We start from the raw sequence: 22193 nt of genomic DNA on the forward strand, positions 1-22193 counted from the left end.
CTGCTGCCCCCCAGAGTTCTTCTGTAGCAGGGGCCTCATGCTTTCTTTCCCAGCCTACCCCCCTCTCCGCCAGCGGGTTTTCCCTCATGAGCCTCCCACTTTACTTCCTTGTGAAGAGTAACTTAGGTCTTTGCTGTTTTCCACCAGTGTATCTTCACTCCTCATTCCCTCCATCTCAGACACTGGGGGGGCAGACCCAAGTCAGCCCTGGGCTCTACCTGTGTCCCTGATCCCCAGTAACCCTAAGCCCAATGAAATGACTGCTGCTTTATGCCATTGAATTTCAGAGTGGTTTGTTATGCAGCAACTGAAAATAGAAATACACATGGGGAGGGGCTAGAACAGCATGTGACCCATAATAAAGGCCATAAATATTTGCTCTTAAATGGATCCGTTATTATTAGTAAAGGGAATTTGTTTGCAGAGATGCATGGGCATGAGGGCATAGGAGAGGCCAGCTCAGTGGCTGCTCAGTCTCGCTTGAACCTCCTAAAAGGGCTCTGATTGGCTCAGCACCATCCAGGGTGGACAACCCTTTTGGCTGGCATTCAGGACGGCCACTTCATTGGCTGCTTCGCCTCCGCTCCACCTGTCCATTTCAGCCTAGGTGAAGGGCCAGGGGTGTCCAGACCTGGGCACATTCCCAGCCTTCATGGGGGAGAAGCCTCACCCCTTCCTGATCCACTGCCTGGTCCCCTGCCGGCGGTGCTCAGGGGCTAGGAGATGACTTCATGCTCAGGTAGGGCTGCCAGAGCAAATACAGGATGCCCGGTTAAATTGGAAGTTCAGATAAACGACAAATAATGTTCCACTTGGGGGCATGATTACAGTAAGCAATTATGCTTCCGTTGCTAAATCCAGTAATCCTAGCCTAGCGCCCCCTAGCAGCCCTGCACCTGGGCCTTTTCTGTGGACCAGTTGTTTTCTAGCTCTTCACCCACTTGCTTGCTCCTTACGTGACCCTAGGAAGCAGGTGCTTACAGATGAAGAAACTGAGGCAGGAGACAAGTGAAACCACCCCAGGGTGTTCAGCTGCCAGTGGTAGGGCTACAGTTTGAATGGAAGAGGTTGGGGGCTGAATTGCCAGCATTCCACCACCCCTTGGGGTTTGGAGTTTGAGCCTCACTCTGGGTGTAGAGATTACTAAAATAAATAAATATAAACAAATAAAAAAACATTTTAAAAAGATGCTCAATGTTACTAATCATCAGGGAAATGCAAATCAAAGCCACAATGAAATACCATTTCATACCTGTTAGGATGGCTGTTATCAGAAAAATAAAAAACAACAAGTGTTGGTAATGATGTGGAGAAACTGGAACCTTCGCACATTGTTTATGGGAACGCAAAATGTGCAGCGACTACAGAGAACAGTATGGAGGTTACTTTAAAAAATTAAAAACAGAGCTATCATTTGATCCGAAAATCCCCCTTCTGGCTTTTTATCTAAAATAATTGAAATCAGGGGTGCCTGGGCAGCTCAGTCAGTTAAGCGTCTGACTTCGGCTCAGGTCATGATCCCAGGGTCCTGGGATCGAGTCCCGCATCGGGCTCCCTGCTCCGCGGGGAGTCTGCTTCTCCCTCTCCCACTCCCCCTGCTGCTCCCCCCTTGTGCTCTCTCTGTCTCTGTCAAATAAACAAACAAAATATTTAAAAAGTAATAAAAAATAAAATAATTGACATCAGGATCTCAAAGAGATATTAGCACTTCCATGTGCCTTGCAGCATTATTCACGATAGCCAAGATACGGAAACAAACCAAATGTTTGTTGACAGATGAATGGATAAAGAATATTTGGTATATACAGTGGAATATTATCAGCCTTATGAAAGAAGGAAATCCCACAATATGCAACAGCATGGATGAACCTTGAGGACATTATGCTAAATGAAATAAGCCAGACTCAGAAAGACAAACACTGGATGATACCACTCATGTGAGTTATGCAAAATAGTCAAACTCACAGAAGCAAAGAGCAGAACGGTGGTTTCCAGGGACAGGGGGCAGGGAGGAATTGCTAATCAACTAGAACAGTTTGAGTTATGCAAGATGAATAAGTTCTAGAGAGCTACTATACAATTTGTGCCTATAGTTAACAATGCTATATGGTACACTTAAAAATCTGTTAAGAGGGTAGATCTCATGTTAAGTGTACTTACCACAATAAAATAAAATTTAAAATTAAAAAAAATAATGCCACTACTCTGCTCAAAATCCTCTAGTGGAGAGACTGACTGATGACATCAAATGTTTGTGAGGACATGGAGGGGCCGGAATGTTCACACTAATGGGAATGTGAAACAGCGCAACCACCATGGGAAAAAGTTTTACAGATTCCTAGGAAGTTAAACACACACTTACCATATAATCCAGCCATTCCACTCCTAAGTATTTATCAAGGAGAAATTAAAGCATATTTCCACACAGAATTATACGCAAATGTTTATAGTGGCTTTCTTTGTAATAGCAAACACTGACCACAGCACAGATGTTCATCGACAGGTGAATGGATAAACCAACTGTGGTCCATCCACTCCGTGGAATCCTACTCAGCAATGAGAATAAGCTGACACCTGACACCTGCTACAGATAGAGTCTCAAAATATTATTCTGACTAAAAGAAGCCAAACAAAAGAAGAGTACATACGATAAGATCCCATCTCTATAAAACTCTGGAATGCAGTGCAACACAGTGACCAAAAACAGATCTGTGGTTGCCTGGGGATAGAGGTGGGGACAGGGAGGGAGGATTGCAGAAGGGCACAGGGAAACATTTGAGGATGATGGATAGGTTGACAATCTTAGTCAGTTTCTCAGGTGTAGGCATATGTCAAAACTTATCAGATTGTACACTTACACATGTGTGGTTTATTGTACGTCTGTTAGACTTCAATAAAGCTCCTGTCTTGGCACAAATCAAAGCCAATGTATTTACAAATACTACAGCTTTGCCCCTCACTTCACCTTTTACTGGTCTTCTACTTTTACCAAACTCTGGCCACACAGGCCTGCTTTCGGTTCCGCGGGCACACTGGGCTCTTTCAGTTCCTCAAGGGCTTTGCACTTGCGGTTTCCCTCTGGATGCTTTTCCACAGCTCCTCTGTGCGTCTCAACTTCTTACCCTTTGGGTCTTAGCCTGAGCATGGTGTTCTCCTCCCCTGACCTTGTCCATTACCTTGTCACCTGTTTATTTCTTCCTCGGTGCTCACCATATGTCTCGTTAAATTGCACCTTTGCATACTGTCCGTCTGGCTGGCTCCTTGTGTGCTGTGTGGCTTCTCACCACTGTCACAGTACCCAAGTGCGGCCGACGCGGACTCCGTTCAATAGTTGGTGCTAACACACCCGCCCGCTGAGCCCTTCTTCTTCTCAAGGCTGGCCCTCTCGGGGACTTCTTCCGCAGTCCTTGTAACTAAGCACCTACTTTGTGCAGGCACCAGTCTAGGCAAGAAGCCGTGAAGAAAAGAAACAAAACTCCCACCTGTAGCCCTTGGTTTCTGGTGGGGGGAGGGGTGATGATGGAGACAGACAACAAGTAAAATTGTATGAGGCAGAGGACATCAGGCAGTGGTGAGGAATATGGAGAGAAACAAAGCAGGGGCAGAGCACACCTGGAAAGCAGTAATAATACCAGCTGCTTCAGACACAGGCTTCTCCAACATCCCCCTAACCCATCCTCTCCTGATCCTTCCCCTAAGCGGACTGTGCCTCAGTTTTCTCCTCTGTACAATGGGATAGAATGACAATGTCCCTTGCTCAACGGCAGTGAAGACCTCATAGGGTCGTGCAGATGAGCACCAGCAGCTGCTGTCTGCACAGCCATTCCCTCTTCCCTTTTTCCCCCCTCAACCACTGGGCTTTTTATTTTTATTATTATTTTTTTAGAGTTAATGTGTTTTATTTTTTTTAAGATTTATTTATTGATTGATTTGAGAGAGCGAGAATGAGAGAGAGAGAGAGAGAGAGAGAGCCCATGAGAGGGGGGAGGGTCAGAGGGAGAAGCAGACTCCCCGCTGAGCAGGGAGCCCGATGCGGGACTCGATCCTGGGACTCCAGGATCATGACCTGAGCCGAAGGCAGTCGCTTAACCGACTGAGCCACCCAGGCGCCCCTGGGCTTTTTAAAGAAAAAAATTTTTTTTAAAGATTTTATTTATTTATTTGACAGAGAGAGACGGAACACAAGCAGGGGGAGTGGGAGAGGGAGAAGCAGGTTCCCGCGGAGCCGGAAGCCCGATGTGGGACTCGATCCCAACACCCTGGGATCATGACCTGGGCCGAAGGCAGACACTTAACGACTGAGCCACCCAGGCGCCCACAATAAAAAAGAAATTAAATACCACCATTTTTTCTTTTCAGATTTTATTTATTTTACGAGAGAGAGAGGCGGAGAGAGCACAAGCAGAGGGAGAAGTAGGCTCCCCACTAAGCAGGGAGTTGACGCGGGGCTCGAGCCCAGGACCCCAGGATCACGACTGGAGCTGAAGGCAGACGCTCAACCGACTGAGCTACCCAGGCGCCCCAGCCATTTTTCCTCTTAAGTGTTGTGGTTTTTATTTAAACCATGGCTTCTATGCTTACAGAAAATAAAGAAAATGCAGTAGTCCGCCAGGCCGTCATGAACAGCTGGAATGAAGTGTCACTCATTTCCCGGAGGGGGACGCGGAGGCCGCCAGGGCGCGAGGGCCGGGGCGCGCAGACGCGGGGACCCCGGCTTGCCATGAGCCTCCGGGCCGCAGGTGGCAGCAGCGGGCGGCCGGGCGCGCTACAATGTAGCGAGGGCGACGGGGCGGGTTACAATGTAGCGAGGGCGGCGGCGGTCAGGTGAGCGGCGGAGGGGGGAGTCTGGGCGGGCCAGGTGAGGGGCGGGGGTGCTGGGGCTGGAGGGAACCGGGACGCTCGACCCTCGGGGGCCGTCTGGGCCCGCCGCGTCCCGGGGCGCGGGGAGCCCCCCGCTCCCGAGAGCGCGGGGGCTGAGGAACCCGCCCAGGGTTCCGACCTGCCGGTCCTCCCTGGGGCGCGGAGGGCACCGGGGACCTGCGCTGCCTCCCACCCCGCTGGGGCAGGTTTTTCAGCCCAGAGGGGGGCTCCTCCCCGCCCCCCCACCCCCGCTCCCCGGGTGACACTGTCACCGCTTCCGGCCGTCCACACGCGCTGTCTGTAGGATCCGTGAGGCCCGCGGCAGCTCCCAGGGCTGGGCCACCCTCCGGGAATGCGGGGCCTCAGTTTCCTCCCCTAGGGCATGGATGGGCGTGGTGGAAGGGGTCCGCGCCTACGCAGAGCGGGTTGGTGAGGGTCCCAGAGGGTGTGCTTGTTGTTGTTGTGAGGGAAGCTGCTGGAGGGTATCTCGTAGGGGCGGCTCACTCCTGAGGCCGGCCGTGGCCACTGTGCCAGGCTTCAGTCAGTGGCAAGTAACCCTTAAAGGGGCAGTAACTCTGCCCCTGCTCCCCGCACGGTCCTGCCAGGCCTCCTTCCAGGTAGGAGAAAATAGGATGTACCTTCTCCCCTGCCCCCTCCCGGGAGAATTCTAAGGACCTCCAGTTGTGGCTGGGTGAGAATAGAACCTTTTTGGTGGCTGTGCCCCACCAGGAATGCACCTGAGCTTCAGCCCAGGACCTTTCAGTGCCTCAGGAGCCCCTGGCTTTATTCTGAAGTTCCCTTGAATTGCTAAGTTGTCTCCTCCTCCCCTCTCTTCCCCTGCCAGAGAAGGGAAATCTCTAGAGGAGGGCAGAGGTGGGACCGTGGGTTTCCTTCATTCCTCTCAGTCTTCACCTTCCTTCCTGTTCTCCCGGAGACCCAACCTGAATCTGAGTGTGGGGCTCTCTGAGGGGTGAACCTGGTGGGGCAGTGGGGGGCGGGGCCAAGTTAGCTGCCTTGTACTGCAGCCCCTGGGCTTAAGTGTTGGGACCTCACTTGTCTGCCCTCAGAAACCCAGAGGAAAGTATGATTCTCCAACTTGGCAGGGGAGAGACTAAGGCTGAGAGAGGTCATTCATCCATGTCCTCTATGCCAGTGCCAGGGAGCTGGCACTGCCCATAAGGAGGCCATTGAAAGATGCTTTTTCCAGGGGAGCTTCCAGCCCAGAGGAGAGCTGTTGGGAGGAGCAGAGGTGTCCCTGCCTTTAAGCATCTCTGGCCATAGTTTGAAATGCAGGGAGGTTTTCTTGGAGTTGGGCTGGTCATCATGTGATGACAGATACGGCTTGCTTAGCAACAACTCTGGGCTATGGGCTCCCCTGACATATATAAGTACATACTTAGTTCTTCTACCCACCCCAGGAGGTAGGTATTTTTCCTTATTTGTGGGCAAGAAAATAGGATCACATAGCTCATCACTGGGAGACCCAGGATTTAAATCACGGCTATCTGATTTTTTTTTTTTTTTTTTGCGATTTTATTTATTTATCTGACAGAGAGTGATAGCACACGCAGGAGTGGCAGGTGGAGGGAGAGGGAGAAGCGGACTCCCTGCTCTGGGATCATGACCTGAGCCGAAGGCAGACACTTAACCGACTGAGCCACCCAGGCTCCCCAGGGCTATCTGATCACATTAGTAACAATGATAATAGTAAGCTGTAGTTGATATTTATCAGGTGCATACTGTGTGCTGGCCAGGATACTCGGAACTTTGCATTAACTAATTTAATCTTCATAATAACGCTACACAGTGGTACTGTTATTTCCCCCATTTGAAACATGAGAAATCAAAAGCAAAGAAAGGTTTAGGCATTTGGCCAAGACCGTACATGTCAACTAGGAGCTGACAGATCTGGGATTTGAATAGCACCAATTCATTTTATCACCACCAGGCTTTTGGGTTGATCAGTCAGGATCTGTTTCAGATGTAGGAGATAGAAATCCCTCTCCCAGTAAGATTGTTTTAAACAGAAGTTTATTTCTGTCTCACTTGAACGAAGCCTGGGGTGAAGGAGCTCAGGACTTCTGTGTCAAACCCAAGGTGACTACTCCAGCTCCACCCATTAAGTCTGCATCCCAGGCGGCAAGAGGTGGGAAGAGCTGAAGAGGGGCAGTGCCTCCTTTTAAGAAAAATTCGCAAGAGATCTTTCTGTTTAAAATCCATTGGTCATAACGTAGTTGCATGACCACATCTAACTATCGGGAGGTTCGGAAATTGCGACAAGCCAAAAGTCCAGCTCCCCTCTCCCAGTCAAAGAAGAAAAAACAGACCTGGACCGTTGTTAAAATAGTAAGTGCAGATTTTACTGAAGACTCCTGCAGTAGGGGAAAAGAGACCTCGGTATGGAACTGAGTGCAGCTCGGAATAGAGCATGGGCAAGTGAGAGTTTACAGCCAAGGAACAGGGTAAAATCAGTGGGTGGACACTTGCTGAGGGGTCACATCAGGGCCGAGTGGGGAGTCTGGCTAAACCAACCTGACAAGATCTCTGCTGAGGGTAGGCCGGGGTGATCAGATGTCACCTGGGGGTGATAGCAGATTTGAGGGTGACTGGGTATCAGCGTGGGGGACTCTTGCTAAACTGATGTAGCAAGGTTCTTGCTAGAACTGGATTTTACAGGAGGAGCCCAGATGGCCTAGGAGAAGGTTCGGGAGCCTGATTACAGTCTGGTCAGGCAAAGAATCTTTGTCACCACTAGGGAAGATGGGGTGAGTGAGTCCTGGCACAGCTGGGTCTGCCCTGCACTCTGGGTGCTTCCCAGGACACTGTGACACCTGTCATTTGGAGAGGCACTGGTCATCAGGGCCCAGCCACCCTGAGTGAGCTGCCCAAAGCTGTCAGGTAATGAGAGAGAGGAGGCTTAAGCCCATAGCCCATGGCATCTGTGTCCTCCCCTGTGTTGACCCAGGTGCTGGGTTCTGCCAGACTGGAACTCCCCTAACCCACATCGCCACCACAGAGGCCAAACAGGTCGGACAGGTCCCACAGTTAGTGTGGGCGTTTCTGACCCAGATGCAGGGCAGCCAGCACTGGGCAGGGCTGGGGGTGACCCTTGTCATGGCTGTCCGTCTGGGATTAGTTCTCTTTCTTTTGGAGGGGGTGCAGATAGGAGTCATAGGCTTGTGTTTGATAATCACAAATTATTTTAGATTAAACAGGTACAGAGAAAGCATAACTAATACCTGGCACTCAAAGAGCTGCAAAGTGTTAAAAAAAAAAAAAATCTGATTTCCTATGAACTCATGTCACCCTGGAAGCAGAGAGGCTAAGGAAGTGGGAGGACCTGGGATGCAAACCACTGCCCCCAATCAAAGCCCCTTTCTCCCTCTCAGGAGCCATCAGCCTGTGTGTTCTGCCGCCCACTGAGCTCTTGGGAGGGGAGAGCAGTGCCAGGTGGTGACCTAGGCATTTCCTAGTTCCTGGGATCCCGAGGTGTGGGGCCACTGACTCAGGCCACATAGAGCATCAGTGGGAATCCAGGCCAGCATGGCCTCCGTGATGACTAACGAGGCGGCAGAGATGGAGAGCTCCCTGGGGCACCAGGAAGATGGGCCCTGCTCAAGGCCACACTGCAGGTGGCAGAGCAGGCCTGGACCCTGGCAATGGCTCCAGAGTGTCCAGCACTGTGACCTCTGACAGTCATTACTGATGGTTCTGCTCAGGGGCTATGGCTCTGGGGGGCTCTGTTAGAAAAGGAGCACCCCTGCTCGGGGCCAGAAGTAGAGAACTGAGTCCTGGGAGGTGCTGTCTCATGGGAGCCGCCAACCCTTTCCTTCTGAGCAGTGAGGGCTGGACTGGGGCTGAATGAGGACCCTGTACTGGGAGGTAGGGGGCCTAGGTTCCAGCCTGGCTGGGTACTCTTCGGTAGGTCGCGTCCATCTCCTACCTCTGTTCCATCTGCGTGCCCCGGGTGGGTTGCTGTTACTGAGCGGATGCTACCAGTGGGGACATGGGTGAGGGGGCTGAGTTGGTTTGAGGAGGGACAGAGGTTGGGCGGCCGTGGTGTGGGAATGTTCCACCTGGACCCTCCTGGTGGACTAAGGGACGCCAGACATCCCCTCTGGAACCCCAGGAACTCAGGGAGGGGATGGGAATGCAGTGAGTGTAGGAGCTGGATGCTCATCTCTGCCCTACCCTGCCCTGCAGGTGGGATGCTATGGAATATGATGAGAAGCTGGCCCGGTTCCGGCAGGCCCACCTCAACCCCTTCAACAAGGAGCCTGAGCCAAGGCAGCATGAGCAGAGGGCCAGTGAGGAGGCCCCAGAAGTCACTTCTGAAGGTAGGTGCTTGGGGGAGGCCTGAGTGGGCAATCTGACCCCTCACTTGGGACCTCCATCCTCTCTTCCTAGTTCTGCCCATGGAGCACGCTGGCTTTCCCATGTAGCTGGGCCCCTTGCTGGCCACTTCCCCTTTCTCCTCAGCACAAACCATGTTCTGCCTGTTCTGTGGCCCCACTAGGACACATACTCCCAAGGGCAGGGATTTGGTGACTGTCTTGTCGCTGCTGCGTCCCAGGGCCCAGCACATAACAGATCCTCACTCAGGGAATACTTGGGGAGGGAACTCAGAGCTGAGATCTGGTCAGGGAGAGGATGGAATGGCCTGGACAGAGGCCCAGCTCTTCTGGGGTTCAGGAGGGTGGGGCTGCGAGAGCTGCAGATGCAGTCAATAAGGGTGTTCAGGGTGTGTGTGCACACGCAGAGACCTCCTAGAGTCCACACGGGGGTCCGGAAATTCTGTTGTGCAACCGTCCAGCAGCCTTCAATCCACACATGCATACGTAAGGTATGCCTTAGAAATTGGGACGTTTCTGGGGCGTTGGGTGGCTCAGTCCACTGGATGTCTGCCTTGGGCTCAGGTCGTGATCCCAGAGTCCTAGGATTGAGCCCCATGTGGGGAGTCTGCTCATGCCTCTCCTCTCCCTCTGCCCCTTCCCCTGCTCGTGCTCTCTCTGTCTCAAATAAAATATTAAAAAAGAGAGAGAAATTAGGATGTTTCTCTAATACTGTTTTGTGGACCTCTCAGCACCATGGGTATCCACCTCATCCTCTTGGTTTCTTTCTTTCTTTTTTTTTTAAAGATGTTATTTATTTATTTGATAGAGAGAGAGAACACAAACAGGGGGAGCAGCAGAGGGAGAAACAGACTCCCCGCTGAGCAAGGAGCCCCACATGGGGCTCGATTCCAGGACCCTGGGATCATGACCTGAGCTGAAGGCAGACACTTAACCGAGTGAGCCACTTTTTTAATTATATTTTTAGATTTTTCTTTTCCCCCACCTCATCTTTTTGGATGGCTCTCTCTTATTTATTTAGGATATGGGTTCCTTTGCACATGCAAAGAGGGCAGAAAACCAGGGCAGAGCCTGGCTCCCCTCAGCACCTCCTGTGGGCTTCTCCCATCCCCAGCCTACTTCTGGGGGAAAGGCAGGTTGATTTTTCTTTTTTTTTTTTTTTTAAAGATTTTATCTCTTTACTTGACAGAGCGAGAGAGCACAAGTAGGGGGATCCGTAGAGGGAGAGGGAGAAGCAGGCTCCTCGCCAACCAGGGAGCCCGATGCGGGGCTCAATCCCAGGACCCCGGGATCATGACCTGAGCTGGAGGCAGACGCTCAACCATCTGAGCCACCCAGGCGCCCGGCAGGTTGATTTTTCTTTCTCTCTCTGCTGCCCTCCACACCTGTACCCGCTGCAGAGGCCCTGCCCGAGCTGCCGCCTGGAGAGCCAGAGTTCTGCTGCACTGAGCGAGTGATGGATCTCGGCTTATCTGAGGACCACTTTTCCCGCCCTGTGGTAAGGTTTGGGCCTGGGGTGGGAGGGGGACTGGGTGAGCCCCCGAGGAGGAGGAGCCAGCCATTTCCTTGTCACCCCATCCTCAGGCAACAGGGCCAGTCCACCTTGGCTGGGGCTCCTGGGCCCTGAATCTGAGACCCACATGACAGCTGACTCTCATCTCCAAAACCTGTTTGGGAGCCAGGGAAGATCAGCTGACCTGGGGTTTGGGACCTGAAGCTGCTCTTCTTGTGTGGGGCCGTCTGTCTCCCCATGTTACCGGTTCCTGGGAGGCAGACACGAGGGCTGGCTCCAACTGGGTCCTGGGGCGTCCTGTGGCTGTGCAGCAGGGTGAGGCAAGGACCACAGGGCCGCTCTCCTCTGTTCAATTTTTTTATTCTATGGAAGCTTTTTCTTTTTTTAATTAAAGGGCTCTAATAATCTCTTTTAAAAAGTTTGAACATCTTTCAGCTTTATGCAAAGTATCTTCAACTTTTATTTGAGAGAAACAGAAACATTCTAATGTAACTGAAATCAAAAAGGATTCACCCAGAAGCCCCCAGTTCTCATTTACTTGTCATTTTGTATTTGTTTTTTGTATCTTCATTAAAGAAATTTTTGAGCCCCTCGTAGGGGCCACACACTGAGCTTCCAGAGTAGGGTTGTCACCTCCTCTTTGCCTGGTCTCCTGGAGGTGGAGGGTGGCTCCTGAGGGCAGTTCTATCCTTTGCCTGGGGTGAGATCAGCCTCAGCTCCCCTGCTCAGACTTGAGCCTGGCTTCCTTCCCTATTGACAGCAGGGTCCCAAGCGCAGGGCCTTTGTTGGGCCCTGGCTCTGAGTCCTTGTGTGGTGCTGGTGCCAGGGGTGGTTGGGTGTCTGGGGCATCTCTGGGCTGGGTGATTAAGCTGGAGGCCACTTCCTCTCCTTCATGACAGGCAAATTGTCATTTCCCCGGCTTTCATCCAAGAGGAAGCTCTGTAGAAGTAAGCAAAATAGCATAGCCAGAAAAGTGATTAGGTTTCTACAAGAAGGAAGTTGTGTTTTGAAAAACATCCTGAATTAGGTTTTCAGAGGCCTGTGAGTGGACAGGTCCAGCTGGGGGGCAGGTGGCATGGGGTGGTTCCTACCTGTGCCGGTAACTGTCTTGGGCCTTGAGCAAATCCTCGGCCCCTCCCTCTGGGCTTCAGTTTCTTCACTGAGGCAAGTGAGGAGCAGGGAGGTCTGCTCTGGGCTTGACCTCCATGTGGAGAGCATGCAGGGTAGGCATCTGATGCTGTCACCTGCCGCACCACCCCCCCCAACCTGGGCAGGGTCTGTTCCTGGCTTCTGACATTCAGCAGCTGCGGCAGGCTATCGAGGAGTGCAAGCAGGTGATTCTGGAGCTTCCCGAGCAGTCGGAGAAGCAGAAGGACGCTGTCGTGAGGCTCATCCACCTCCGGCTGAAGCTCCAGGAGCTAAAGGTGGGTGCTGACCTACCCCACCACAGAGGCTACTGGAGCAATGTGAGAATGAAGTTCTAGAGGCTGGGGAGCTGAGGGACTGAGATAGAAAGCCACCCAGAAAGGTGGGGACAGAGGTGGGCCTTCACCCCATGTGCAGACTATTTCTCTATTAGTCTAATCTGGATTGGCCAGTCTTGGGCACATGCCCACCCACTGGCTCAAGTAAGTGAGGTCAGTCCCTCCTTGAACCTTATGACCTAGAGTGGGTGGGGGGTGATGGTGGCCTCCTGAGTGTTTCATGAAGGGGACAGCAGTAAGGGTAATGGATCCTAGAGGCCCAAACCTACAGGAGCACATTGACTGTGTGTGCCCTTTAACTTGCTGCCGCCGTGTCCCTGCATGGCTCATGTGTCGCTGGGAATTTAGAAAGCAGAGTATTCATTGGGGTGTCAGTAAGGCTGTGGTTACAAAGACACCCCAAAATACAGTGGCTTAAAGGAATGACATGTGATATTTCACTCATGTGGAGATCCTACAGGTGATCTAGGCCCATATGGCAGCTAATGGTGTTGGAGGTCCCAGGCCCTCTGTTTTTGTTGCTTTGGCAGTCCGTGTGGAGAATCCAAGATGGCCCCATGTCACCTCTGGGTCTGTACTTAGCAGGAAAAAAATGGTGGGAGGGGAGAGAAGGCCTTATCACTCCTACTCACACACCCTTGACCCTAACATCATCCCAGAACAGCACCTGGGTGCAGGGAAAGTCAGTCTATTTTCTGGGCTGACTGGTTACTGGGGAGTTCTGTTTCTAAAGGGAAAAGGGGGTGTGACATTGGGGGAAACTCACAATATCTGCTGTAAATGGTACCTGGAAGAAATAAGGGGTTCATGGGAAGGGAAAGGAGTTGCAGCCGGCTCACCTGTGACCCCTCCCGGGCCTCTCTCCAGGACCCCAATGAGGATGAGCCCAACATCCGAGTCCTCCTGGAGCACCGTTTCTACAAGGAGAAGAGCAAGAGTGTCAAGCAAACTTGTGACAAGTGTAACACTATTATCTGGGGGCTCATTCAGACCTGGTACACCTGCACAGGTAGGCCAACACCCAGACCTGCTTTGTCTGGGTGGGCAGTGCTGGTCCCCAGGGCAGGGCAGAGACCTGGCAGCTCTGGGTTGTGTTCGGGTGAATTCTCTGCAGTACTCAGTATTTACTGAGCCTTGTGGACTACCTGGGATAAAACAAGGGACAAAAGACCCAAACTCCTGCCTTTACCAGGCTCACATCCACATTTGGCTTTCTAGTATGCCATAGCCATAGGTGGCTATTCAAATTTAAATTTAAACTAGTTAGAATAACTAACTACTTCTTTCCTTAGTTGTGCTATCCCAATAGCCATATGAGGCTGGTGGGCACCATATTGGACATTTCTATTTTTGCAGAGAATTCCTGTGGATGGTTCTGTTCCGAATGAGCATATGGTGTGTTAGACAATAGAGTACATTGAAAAAAAAAATAAGGAAAGGGAACAGCATGGGTCAGGGAGTGTTATGGGTGTGACTTTAGGGTGGAATGAAAAGGCATCATGTGACATTCAAGCAAAACTTGGAAGTCAGGGAGTAAGCCAGGAGTATATGTGGGGAATAATGTTCCTGTGAGGGAGTTCTGTGCAAAGGCCCTGTGGCTAGTGTGTGTCCAGTGTCTTCAGTATGGAGCAGAGAGAAGTGTGGCTGGGGCATTGCACCCTAGAGGAGGTTGGTTGAGTGGACTCAGAGGTGGCCATGTGCTTTTCTTTAAGTGCACTGGGGGCCATGGTTCGGTGCTGGACATGCCTAGGTTTTAAAAGGACCACTCTGGCCCCGGAGCTGAGCATGGACTGAAGGACGGAGTGCGGAGAGGGAGGGGGAGGGTGACGGCCCTCTGATCAGGATGGGGTCTTTTGGGTGAGAAGTGTCCAGGTGCGGCACTAGCCGAAGGGCTGGAAACAGGCATGAAAGGGGGGTTGAGAGGACATTACAAATTTTGGCCTCAGCAGGTGGGAAGGTGGAGTTACTGAAACCTGAGGCGGGAAAACTGTGTGGGAGGTGGGTTTGTTAAGGAAGAGCGAGAATTTCATTTAGACAGAGTGAGTTTGATGCCCTTGAGGCATCCAGGTGGGAATGGCAGGTTTTGGAGTTCAGGAGGGAGGTCTGGGCGCACCCCCAGGGCAAGGCTTGGGTGGGGACTGCTGAGGTCTTTGAGGTTTTGGGACCTACAGAGGGGCCTGGAGAAGCTCTCAGGTTGATGTGGGAATTGGAGTGGAGCTGAAGGCCGGTGGGGCTGCAGGACGTCCCCCTTCTGAAAGGCACAATGCCCCCCCCCCCCCAGGCTGCTGCTACCGCTGTCACAGTAAGTGCTTGAACCTCATCTCCAAGCCCTGTGTGCGCTCCAAAGTCAGCCACCAAGCTGAATATGAACTGAACATCTGCCCCGAGACAGGGCTGGACAGCCAAGATTACCGTTGCGCCGAGTGCCGGGCGCCTATCTCTCTGCGTGAGTGCCCCAGGAAGGAGCGGGCTGCAGGGGAGGGAGGCTGCTCTGGGCGGCTGTGAGGAAATTGAATACATCAGACAGCTAGGGACAGCTGGGTCCCTGGGGATGGTGTCCTGCTCTCCTTCCTTGGGAAGTGACAAGGGGCTCCAACCTGCACCCTTTCACTCCCCATTCAAGCACACTGAGGTTCCAGCCCAGGTCACCCAGGGGTTCCCACAGGGCTGGCCTGCACTCAGCCTCCCGTGTGGCCCCATGGACACAGAAAGCCCACCTAGATGGGAAAAATCGCATAATACCATTCATGTGCCACGTGTCATAGATTTACTAATGTTAATTCATGGGGTCCTCTCAGCAGTCCCGTGGTGGGGGTCCTGTTATTGTCCCATTTTACTGATGACAAAACTGAGGGTAGCAGGGTGCCCTGATCTGCTTCAGGTCCTGTGGCTGAGAAGAGGTTGTGTCAGGTCTGCAGGGTGGCACCTCCCAGGTCAGCTGCCTCTTTCCCCCAGATGCTTTCCATGCTTTATGTGGTTCCTAAGCTGTCAAGGACCCTGAAGGCAGCCCCGACTTTGTAATGACCCGTCCTGCCTGCAGGAGGCGTGCCCAGCGAGGCCCGGCAGTGTGACTACACGGGCCAGTACTACTGCAGCCATTGCCACTGGAATGACCTGGCCGTCATCCCTGCGCGAGTCGTGCACAACTGGGACTTTGAGCCGCGCAAGGCAAGGGCAGCAGAGCAGGGCCCAAGGGCTGGTATAGAGGCTGGGGGGCGGGGAAGGGACTGGGAGGGGAGGAGATGGAGCCCCAAGGAGAGAGAGTCAGTACTCAGCCCTGGCTCAGGTTGGGGGGAGCATGGTTCTGGGGGGTGGCGTGTGTAATGCCGGAGGTGCCCCTCCACCATGCCCCCCAGGTGTCCCGCTGCAGCATGCGTTACCTGGCGCTGATGGTGTCTCGACCGGTTCTCAGGCTGCGAGAGATCAACCCTCTGCTGTTCAACTATGTGGAGGGTCTGGTGGAGATCCGGGTAAGGCTGGACGGGGCACGGGTGAGGGTGGACCTTGCTCTCCCCGTGTGCCCTGGGAGTGGAGGAGAGATGCCACCTGCTAAGGTTCAGGGGGCCCCTCAGCCGTCCTTAGGGTGAAAGACCCTAGAGCAGTGTCCGGTCACAATATGATACTGGGCCCAGAGGCAATTTGAAATTTTCTAGTAGCCACATTAAAAAAGTAAAAAGCAGGTAAAGTTAATTTTAATAGTATATTTTATGCAACATATGTTAAGAAAAAAGAAAAAGAAGAAGATAGCAGGAGGGGAAGAATGAAGGGGAGTAAGTCGGAGGGGGAGACAAACCATGAGAGACAATGGACTCTGAAAAACAAACTGAGGGTTCTAGAGGGGAGGAAGGTGGGGGGATGGGTTAGCCTGGTGATGGGTATTAAAGAGGGCACTTTCTGCGTGGAGCACTGGGTGTTAGGCACAAACAATGAATCATGGAACACTGCATCAAGAACTAATGATGTAATGTATGATGATTAACATAACAATAAAAATTAAATAAGTAGGTGAAGAAATAAGCAAAGAAGTAAAAAAGTGAGTGAGTGGGGGCGCCTGGGTGGCTCAGTCGTTAAGTGTCTGCCTTCGGCTCCGGTCATGATCCCAGGGTCCTGGGATTCAGCCCTGGTCTAGCTCCCTGCTTAGCGGGGAGCCTGCTTCTCCCTCTCCCCGCCCCCTGCTCGTGTTCTCTCTCGCTCTCTCTCAAATAAATAAATAAAATCTTTAAAAAAAATAGTATATTTTATATGACCCAATATATCCAAAAGATTATTTCAAGATAATCAACATACAGCATTATTCTTTCTCTTTTTTGTACAACGTGTTTGAGGATGAGTGCTCCTCAGGGGGCATTGGCCAGGAAGCTGGGGTTTGCACTTGAGCTTGGCTGCAGCTCTCAGATCTGGGACCATCCTGGGGGACGTGGAGGCACCGTCTGTCCCCTCCTGACTTGGAGTGCCAGCCCCCTCGGCCCCCAGATGTGCCACGGCGCAGCCCTGCCCTGGCTGAGAATGCTAACCAGCCCCTGTTGTCCACAGAAGCTGCGCCAGGACATCCTGCTCATGAAGCCGTACTTCATTACTTGCAAGGAGGCCATGGAAGCTCGTCTCCTCCTGCAGGTCAGGCCCCTGGCCCGGAGTGGGAGCTGGGAATCCGGGGGTTGGGCAAAGGGGAAGCGGAGAGCCAGGGCGGTGAGGACACAGCTGTGCCCAAGTCTTTCCGATGACGTCATAGCTTGCGTGTGCTGTGCTTTAGCAGGGGGTCTCCCCTGCTGTGTTCCAAGGAGCACTAGGTCTTCAGTGAGCACACAGGCATTCCATCCACAAAAGTGTTCTCTGGTTCCATCACCAAGGGAAGCGGCTGTCGCCCTGCAGCCCTCACCTGGGTCTCCATGTAGTGGACCAGGCACAGTTCTGCAGGCAGGAGTAACCACAAACACACTTTTCACGGCTCACCTGTTTGTTTGTTCAACAAACATCCCTGGGTATTCACTGTTCTAGAGCACAGGGAGCAGGGAACAAAACCGGCAGGAATCCATGTCCTCACTTCAGCGGGGGAAGAAGAACAGTCGGGGGGAGGTGAGGTCTGTGGGCAAGATAAAGCAGGGAAAGGAGGCGGTAAACTGGCTGAGGCCCGGGAGGAGGTATGGCGTGCTGGGCAGAGGGCGGGGCGGGGTGCCTGGAGCAAGAAGGTGGCCAGTGTGGCTGGGGGAGCGCGGCGCTCGGCCCCAAGACTGACACCCTCTCTTGCTTCTGTGGGCACTGAGGGCCTGGCGGATGGGCGTGTCAGCGGGTGGGCCGCGGAAGGGGCCCTCACCCGGTGTTTGGGGCCACGGTTGCTGGGACCCACAGCTCCAGGACCGGCAGCATTTTGTGGAGAACGATGAGATGTACTCCGTGCAGGACCTGCTGGATGCGCACACAGGCCGCCTCGGCTGCTCCCTCACGGAGACCCACACGCTCTTCGCCAAGCACATCAAGCTGGACTGTGAGGTAGGCTCCCTGCCGCAGACCGGGGGGCATCTCTCTCTCTCTGCTCCCAGTCCCCAGGGCAGGGCGGGCGGGCAGGCAGCGTGGCCCAGTGTGTCCTTGGCTCAGGTGCCCTTTGCAGCGGGCACTGACCTGTCCTCCGCCCTGTCGCCCCCAGCGGTGTCAGGCCAAGGGCTTCGTGTGTGAGCTCTGCAGAGAGGGTGACGTACTCTTCCCCTTCGACAGCCACACGTCCGTGTGCACCGACTGCCGTGCCGTCTTCCACAGGTCAGTGTGGCTGGACCCACCCTCAGCCGGGCGTGCTGGCTCCCCGTGTGCAGGGAGGGGGACGACAGGCTTTTGGTCGTCAGTCTTTGCTGCCTGATTTTCAAAGCCCTTTGCCTTGATCCTAGACATGGGGTTAGACCCTGATGTGTGTGACTGAAGTCGAGGTTCCACTGGGGACAAGCCCCTGTGGGGCTGGGGAGGGGTGTAGCCCAGACCCCAGGTTGCATGTGGTGTCTGACTGGCGCCCCTTCCCCACCAGACCTGAGGTGTAGTGGAGGCCAGAGGTCCCTCAGCTTTCTAGCTCCTCGCATCCACAGTGTCTCAGTGGTTTTTTCAAACATCCCTAGGCCAAAAGAAATACCTAACATTTTTTATTAAGTACTTAGCTTCAAACAACGTAAGCATTTATGACAAAAAGACCTAGTGGATGTTTGGGAGAATAATCAGTACAGTTACTAATTGTAGATGTGCACCTGCTGGGCCCTGCATGATGCCTCACGCTGGATTCAGATGGGCACCTCCCATTTCTGTCCACGTGGATTTTTGTCGGGCACTTGCTGTCCGTCCTAGCAAGCACTGACGCTGCAGCCTGGGACGGCTGTCACAGAAAGGACTGTAGCGGAAACGATGCTCCAGCCGTGGGTTCTGTGGACCAACAGTCCCCAGGATCCTGTGTACCCCCAGTTGCCCCAGTGGAGGCTCTGTGCTGTGGTGGTAAGAACAGGTAGGGAAGCCGAGACACTGAGAGCTCCAAGCAGAAATCGGATGGTAACCAGCTAGCAGGGTGTGGACCCTGTAGGAGGGGCCTGCGCTGAGGCCCTGGACCCCAGGCCTGGGTGCACCTGGTGCAGACCTGGTTTCTGCCCTCTGGGAGAAACTGCGTCTGTTTCCCCATCCGTAGAGGGGGGATAGAAAGGCCTGACTTAGGAAGTCTGGGAATGCTCAGTGGTAGGATTTCACAGGCAGGGAGCCCAGACCCTTGCTGGGGCTGACCCCGCCCTCCCTGCCCCCAGGGACTGCTACTATGACAACTCCACCACGTGTCCCAAATGTGCTCGGCTCACCTTGCGGAAGCAGTCACTCTTCCAGGAGCCTGGTCCAGACGTGGATGCCTAGAGCAACAGGAACCCCTCCCAGGCCTCTCTGGCATCCAAACTGCTGGTCATTGCCAAAGTCAAGATGTTTCTTGTGTTCTGGAGACCCCTAGGGTGCAGCCCCTGGACCTCTCACCTGTGCTGGGCCAGAGGGGTGTAAGCAGCACCATGAGGACCATCGTCCCTCTCCTAGGCACTTGCTGGGACTTGGGGCAGTCTCGCCTGGCTCTTTCCTGGGTGTGTTGCTGTGGAGGCTGCAGGGCTCCATAAGCAGGGAAGTGGGGAAAGGCTTCTCCCCACCCCCTGTGGCAAAGAGCCTTGGGGAGGCACTTGGGGCCAAGGCCGCTGGGCTTTGGCCACCCTGAGAACCCCCAGAGGGCTTTGGGGGAGTGGCCGACGAGCCTTGGGAATGCTGGCTGCAGACACCCAGGCTGGGCCTGAGTTTTCTCTGCAATGGATGGTTTGGATCGACCTGGAGGCCCCCATCCCCTTGGCCCCTTGTGTGGGGACTTGTAGTTGTTCACAACTGTCTCCTGAGGGCCCTGCTCCTGCCTCCCAAAGTTCTCTCCCTCTGGGTTCTCCTCTGACAGGGCCAGCCCTGGGGGTTCCCACTTCTGTACAACATGGAGGGAAGGGGGCCGTGAAGCTCTTCCCCTTGGTGGACCAGCCCCTGCTCTGGCCTTTGCTCTCCCAGCTTACGGTGGTGCTCTAGGCTGGGTGGTTGGGGGTCGAGTTGGAGGAGGCTGTCCTGCTTCCCAGTTTGGAGCAGGGACTGTGACCCTGGGGGAGGTTCTAGGTTAGGCCACAGGGTTGGCTACCATTGGCCTGTTTGCCTGAGGAGCTCCATGTGCCAGTGGAGGGCTCCGTACAGCTCATAGACCGCCACCAGCCTGTGGCCTTTTGTTTGGGGGCCTGAGGTCAGGCACTGGGAATATTTGCTCAAGGGAGCTTTGGGCAGGAATCCCAGAGCGTGTGCAGGAAGACCGGGGCATGGGATGTGGAAGGTCCTGTGTACCAGCTGACAAATGGAACCCCTGGACAGAGCATGAGAAGCCACAGCACTTCACCGGGGGAGCGTCGGCCTTGGTATTTGCAGGGATGCTTCGTGCTTTAGAGACCCTGCTATAGAGGGCGTGGCCTGTGGGAGGAGGACGTTTCTGGATGTGGCTCTCCAGTCTTTTGTGCCCTCTTGCCCGGATCGTCCTTGCCTGCTGGTGGGCACGGTTGACACGCACGGGTGGAGGTGGTGGAACATAGCCACTTGGACATCTGTCATCTGCGACCTGCAGCAGAAAGGTCAGCCTAGCTTGCTGGCCAATAAGAGGGTTGGATAAAGACAGTGTCCCCTCCTCCTCGCTTCTCTGCACCGTCAGAAAAGCCTCACGTGGTGGCTTTAAGGCAGTCCTCTTGTGGTGTGTTCTGATCTGCCTCGGGGAAACAGTGCGAAGCAAACACTGGTGAGGTTGGGTCAACGGCAGGTCCCCGTCCTGCTTCCCCTTCCTCTCTAGGGCTGAAGAGGGGCTTAAGGGCCAAACGCCCTTTTCCTACACCCCCAGATCTGCACACTTCTCACCACTGCATTACATTTCTGTCATAAGGATATTGGCCATTCCCGAATATACTGTGTAACGAACATCACATTATTCCAGTCATAATCACTGTGTCCATAGGAAGCGTTAATATGCTGGCATCTGCTGGCGGAAGAGTTGGCTCCCTTTTCTTTTTAACTGCCCCCATTTCCTCCTCCCCAGTTATCTCCACCTACCCTTTCTGAATGGCAGAGTTTTTAAACAAAATCACGTGTGGGTCTTGGGAGTCCACGGCACGGTACAAGAACCCGCCGAAGAACCAGTTTGCATGGCCAGCCCTTCACAGAAGAGCAGTAGGGATATCTAGCTGTAATAATGCCGCAGCCGCTGTCTCATTAAATCCGTGTTCTCTAGACTCTGGTGTGTGTGGTGAATTGGGGACAAGGCAGGGTTTGTTGACATGCAGACCAAGTGCAGGCTTAGGGAAAGCCCACAGTCTTCCCCATCTAGTGGGGTCCAATGTGATCTGTTCTGGGGAGGAGTTCTTGATGGATGTCAGACAGAAGGCTAAGTGTGTGGATTCCCCTCAGCTCCATTTCTGTGAATGATGAAAACACATACCTTGTGGAGTGTTTAGGTTCTAGGAAGCACTGAGCACTGAGCCTGGCATGCAGAGAATGCTCAGTAAATAGAAACTGTGTCTTCTAGAGTCCTCATTGTAGAAGGATTATCTCGTTCACCCAATGCAGTCAATGAGAAACTGGCTGGTCATGCAAGTCTCATGTCCAGCTCCTGGCAGCCTCTTTCTTTCTTTTCTTTTTTTTTTAAAGATTTTATTTATTTATTTGAGAGAGAGAGAATGAGAGCCAGAGAGCACGAGAGGGAAGAGGGTCAGAGGGAGAAGCAGACCCCCCGCCGAGCAGGGACCCCCCCCCCCCGATGTGGGACTTGATCCCGGGACTCCAGGATCATGACCCGAGCCGAAGGCAGTTGCCCAACTGAGCCACCCAGGCGCCCCTGGCAGCCTCTTTCACAAGCTAGACCCAAAAAGAGCCCTCACTGCAACTCCAGACCATTCCCGTGGTCTTCGGGACAACCATAACTGCCCCCCTCCCAAATTACATCCAAGGCCCTGTATATGTACATTCTTTTCAGAGATATGATCTGCAGTTGTGACCAGGATCTCAAAGGGGCCATGACCCAGAGGACATATGGAATCTTCTGCTTTAGAAGGTGCCTTTATACATCATCCACACCCAGTTGCAATTCAGATAGGCTGACAGACTGCAACTCTATGCCTAAAGAAACCGGAGAGCTGGAGGGATGGTGTGGAAGGGCTGTCTGTGGGCCTGATGCCGGCATGTGTGAGCACACACCTCCAACTACAAATAACTGTAAAGCTACCCTTCGGATGGTCGATGAAAGATGAAGTATGTTTTCCCTCTTTCAGGTGATGCAATAGTATTTTTACCATTTATATTTTGACAAACTTAGGTTTACAGAAACACTGCAAAAACATTCCCATTTATTCATCTCCTGGATTCCCTAAATATTAACATTTGCCCCATTTGCTATATTCTTTCTTCACATATGCACATTTCTTTTTCTGA

The 22193-nt window shown here is 53.2% G+C and overlaps 1 protein-coding gene across 10 annotated transcripts; it reads left to right on the forward strand.

The window, feature by feature from the left end:
* The first annotated feature begins 4749 nt into the window (after positions 1–4749).
* DEF8 (differentially expressed in FDCP 8 homolog) lies at positions 4750–20998 on the forward strand. Of its 10 annotated transcripts, none has more exons than XR_003607632.2 (13): positions 4750–4824; positions 9064–9197; positions 10613–10710; positions 12000–12149; positions 13077–13218; positions 14491–14655; positions 15250–15377; positions 15566–15679; positions 16743–16823; positions 17556–17696; positions 17851–17960; positions 18426–18684; positions 18974–19057. XR_003607632.2 is itself a non-coding variant. In XM_028094075.2 (12 exons), exons 2-12 carry the CDS (start codon positions 9074–9076, stop codon positions 19074–19076), a joined length of 1356 nt encoding a protein of 451 aa, XP_027949876.1. In that variant the 5' UTR covers positions 4750–4824; positions 9064–9073; the 3' UTR covers positions 19077–20998. The 10 variants fall into 10 exon arrangements, 8 of the variants coding, with proteins under 8 accessions (XP_027949876.1, XP_027949897.1, XP_027949889.1 ...); XR_003607635.2 differs by having other exon boundaries at positions 17607–17696; XM_028094075.2 differs by lacking the exon at positions 18426–18684 and having other exon boundaries at positions 18974–20998.
* The last annotated feature ends 1195 nt before the right edge of the window (positions 20999–22193 follow it).

This window comes from Eumetopias jubatus, unplaced genomic scaffold (genome assembly GCF_037043125.1).
Source record: "Eumetopias jubatus isolate StellerSeaLion01/CBP00866 unplaced genomic scaffold, mEumJub1_p1.0 scaffold_10, whole genome shotgun sequence".
Lineage (NCBI taxonomy): Eukaryota > Metazoa > Chordata > Mammalia > Carnivora > Otariidae > Eumetopias > Eumetopias jubatus.

Bases quoted from the DNA above. Each gene is read 5' to 3' on its own strand.
- DEF8 (XM_028094046.2), top strand. From the start codon at position 9,074: ATGGAATATGATGAGAAGCTGGCCCGGTTCCGGCAGGCCCACCTCAAC. The intron at 14,656-15,249 runs GTGAGTGCCCCA...TCCTGCCTGCAG, and splicing joins CCGGGCGCCTATCTCTCTGC to GAGGCGTGCCCAGCGAGGCC. The intron at 15,680-16,742 runs GTAAGGCTGGAC...TGTTGTCCACAG, and splicing joins AGGGTCTGGTGGAGATCCGG to AAGCTGCGCCAGGACATCCT.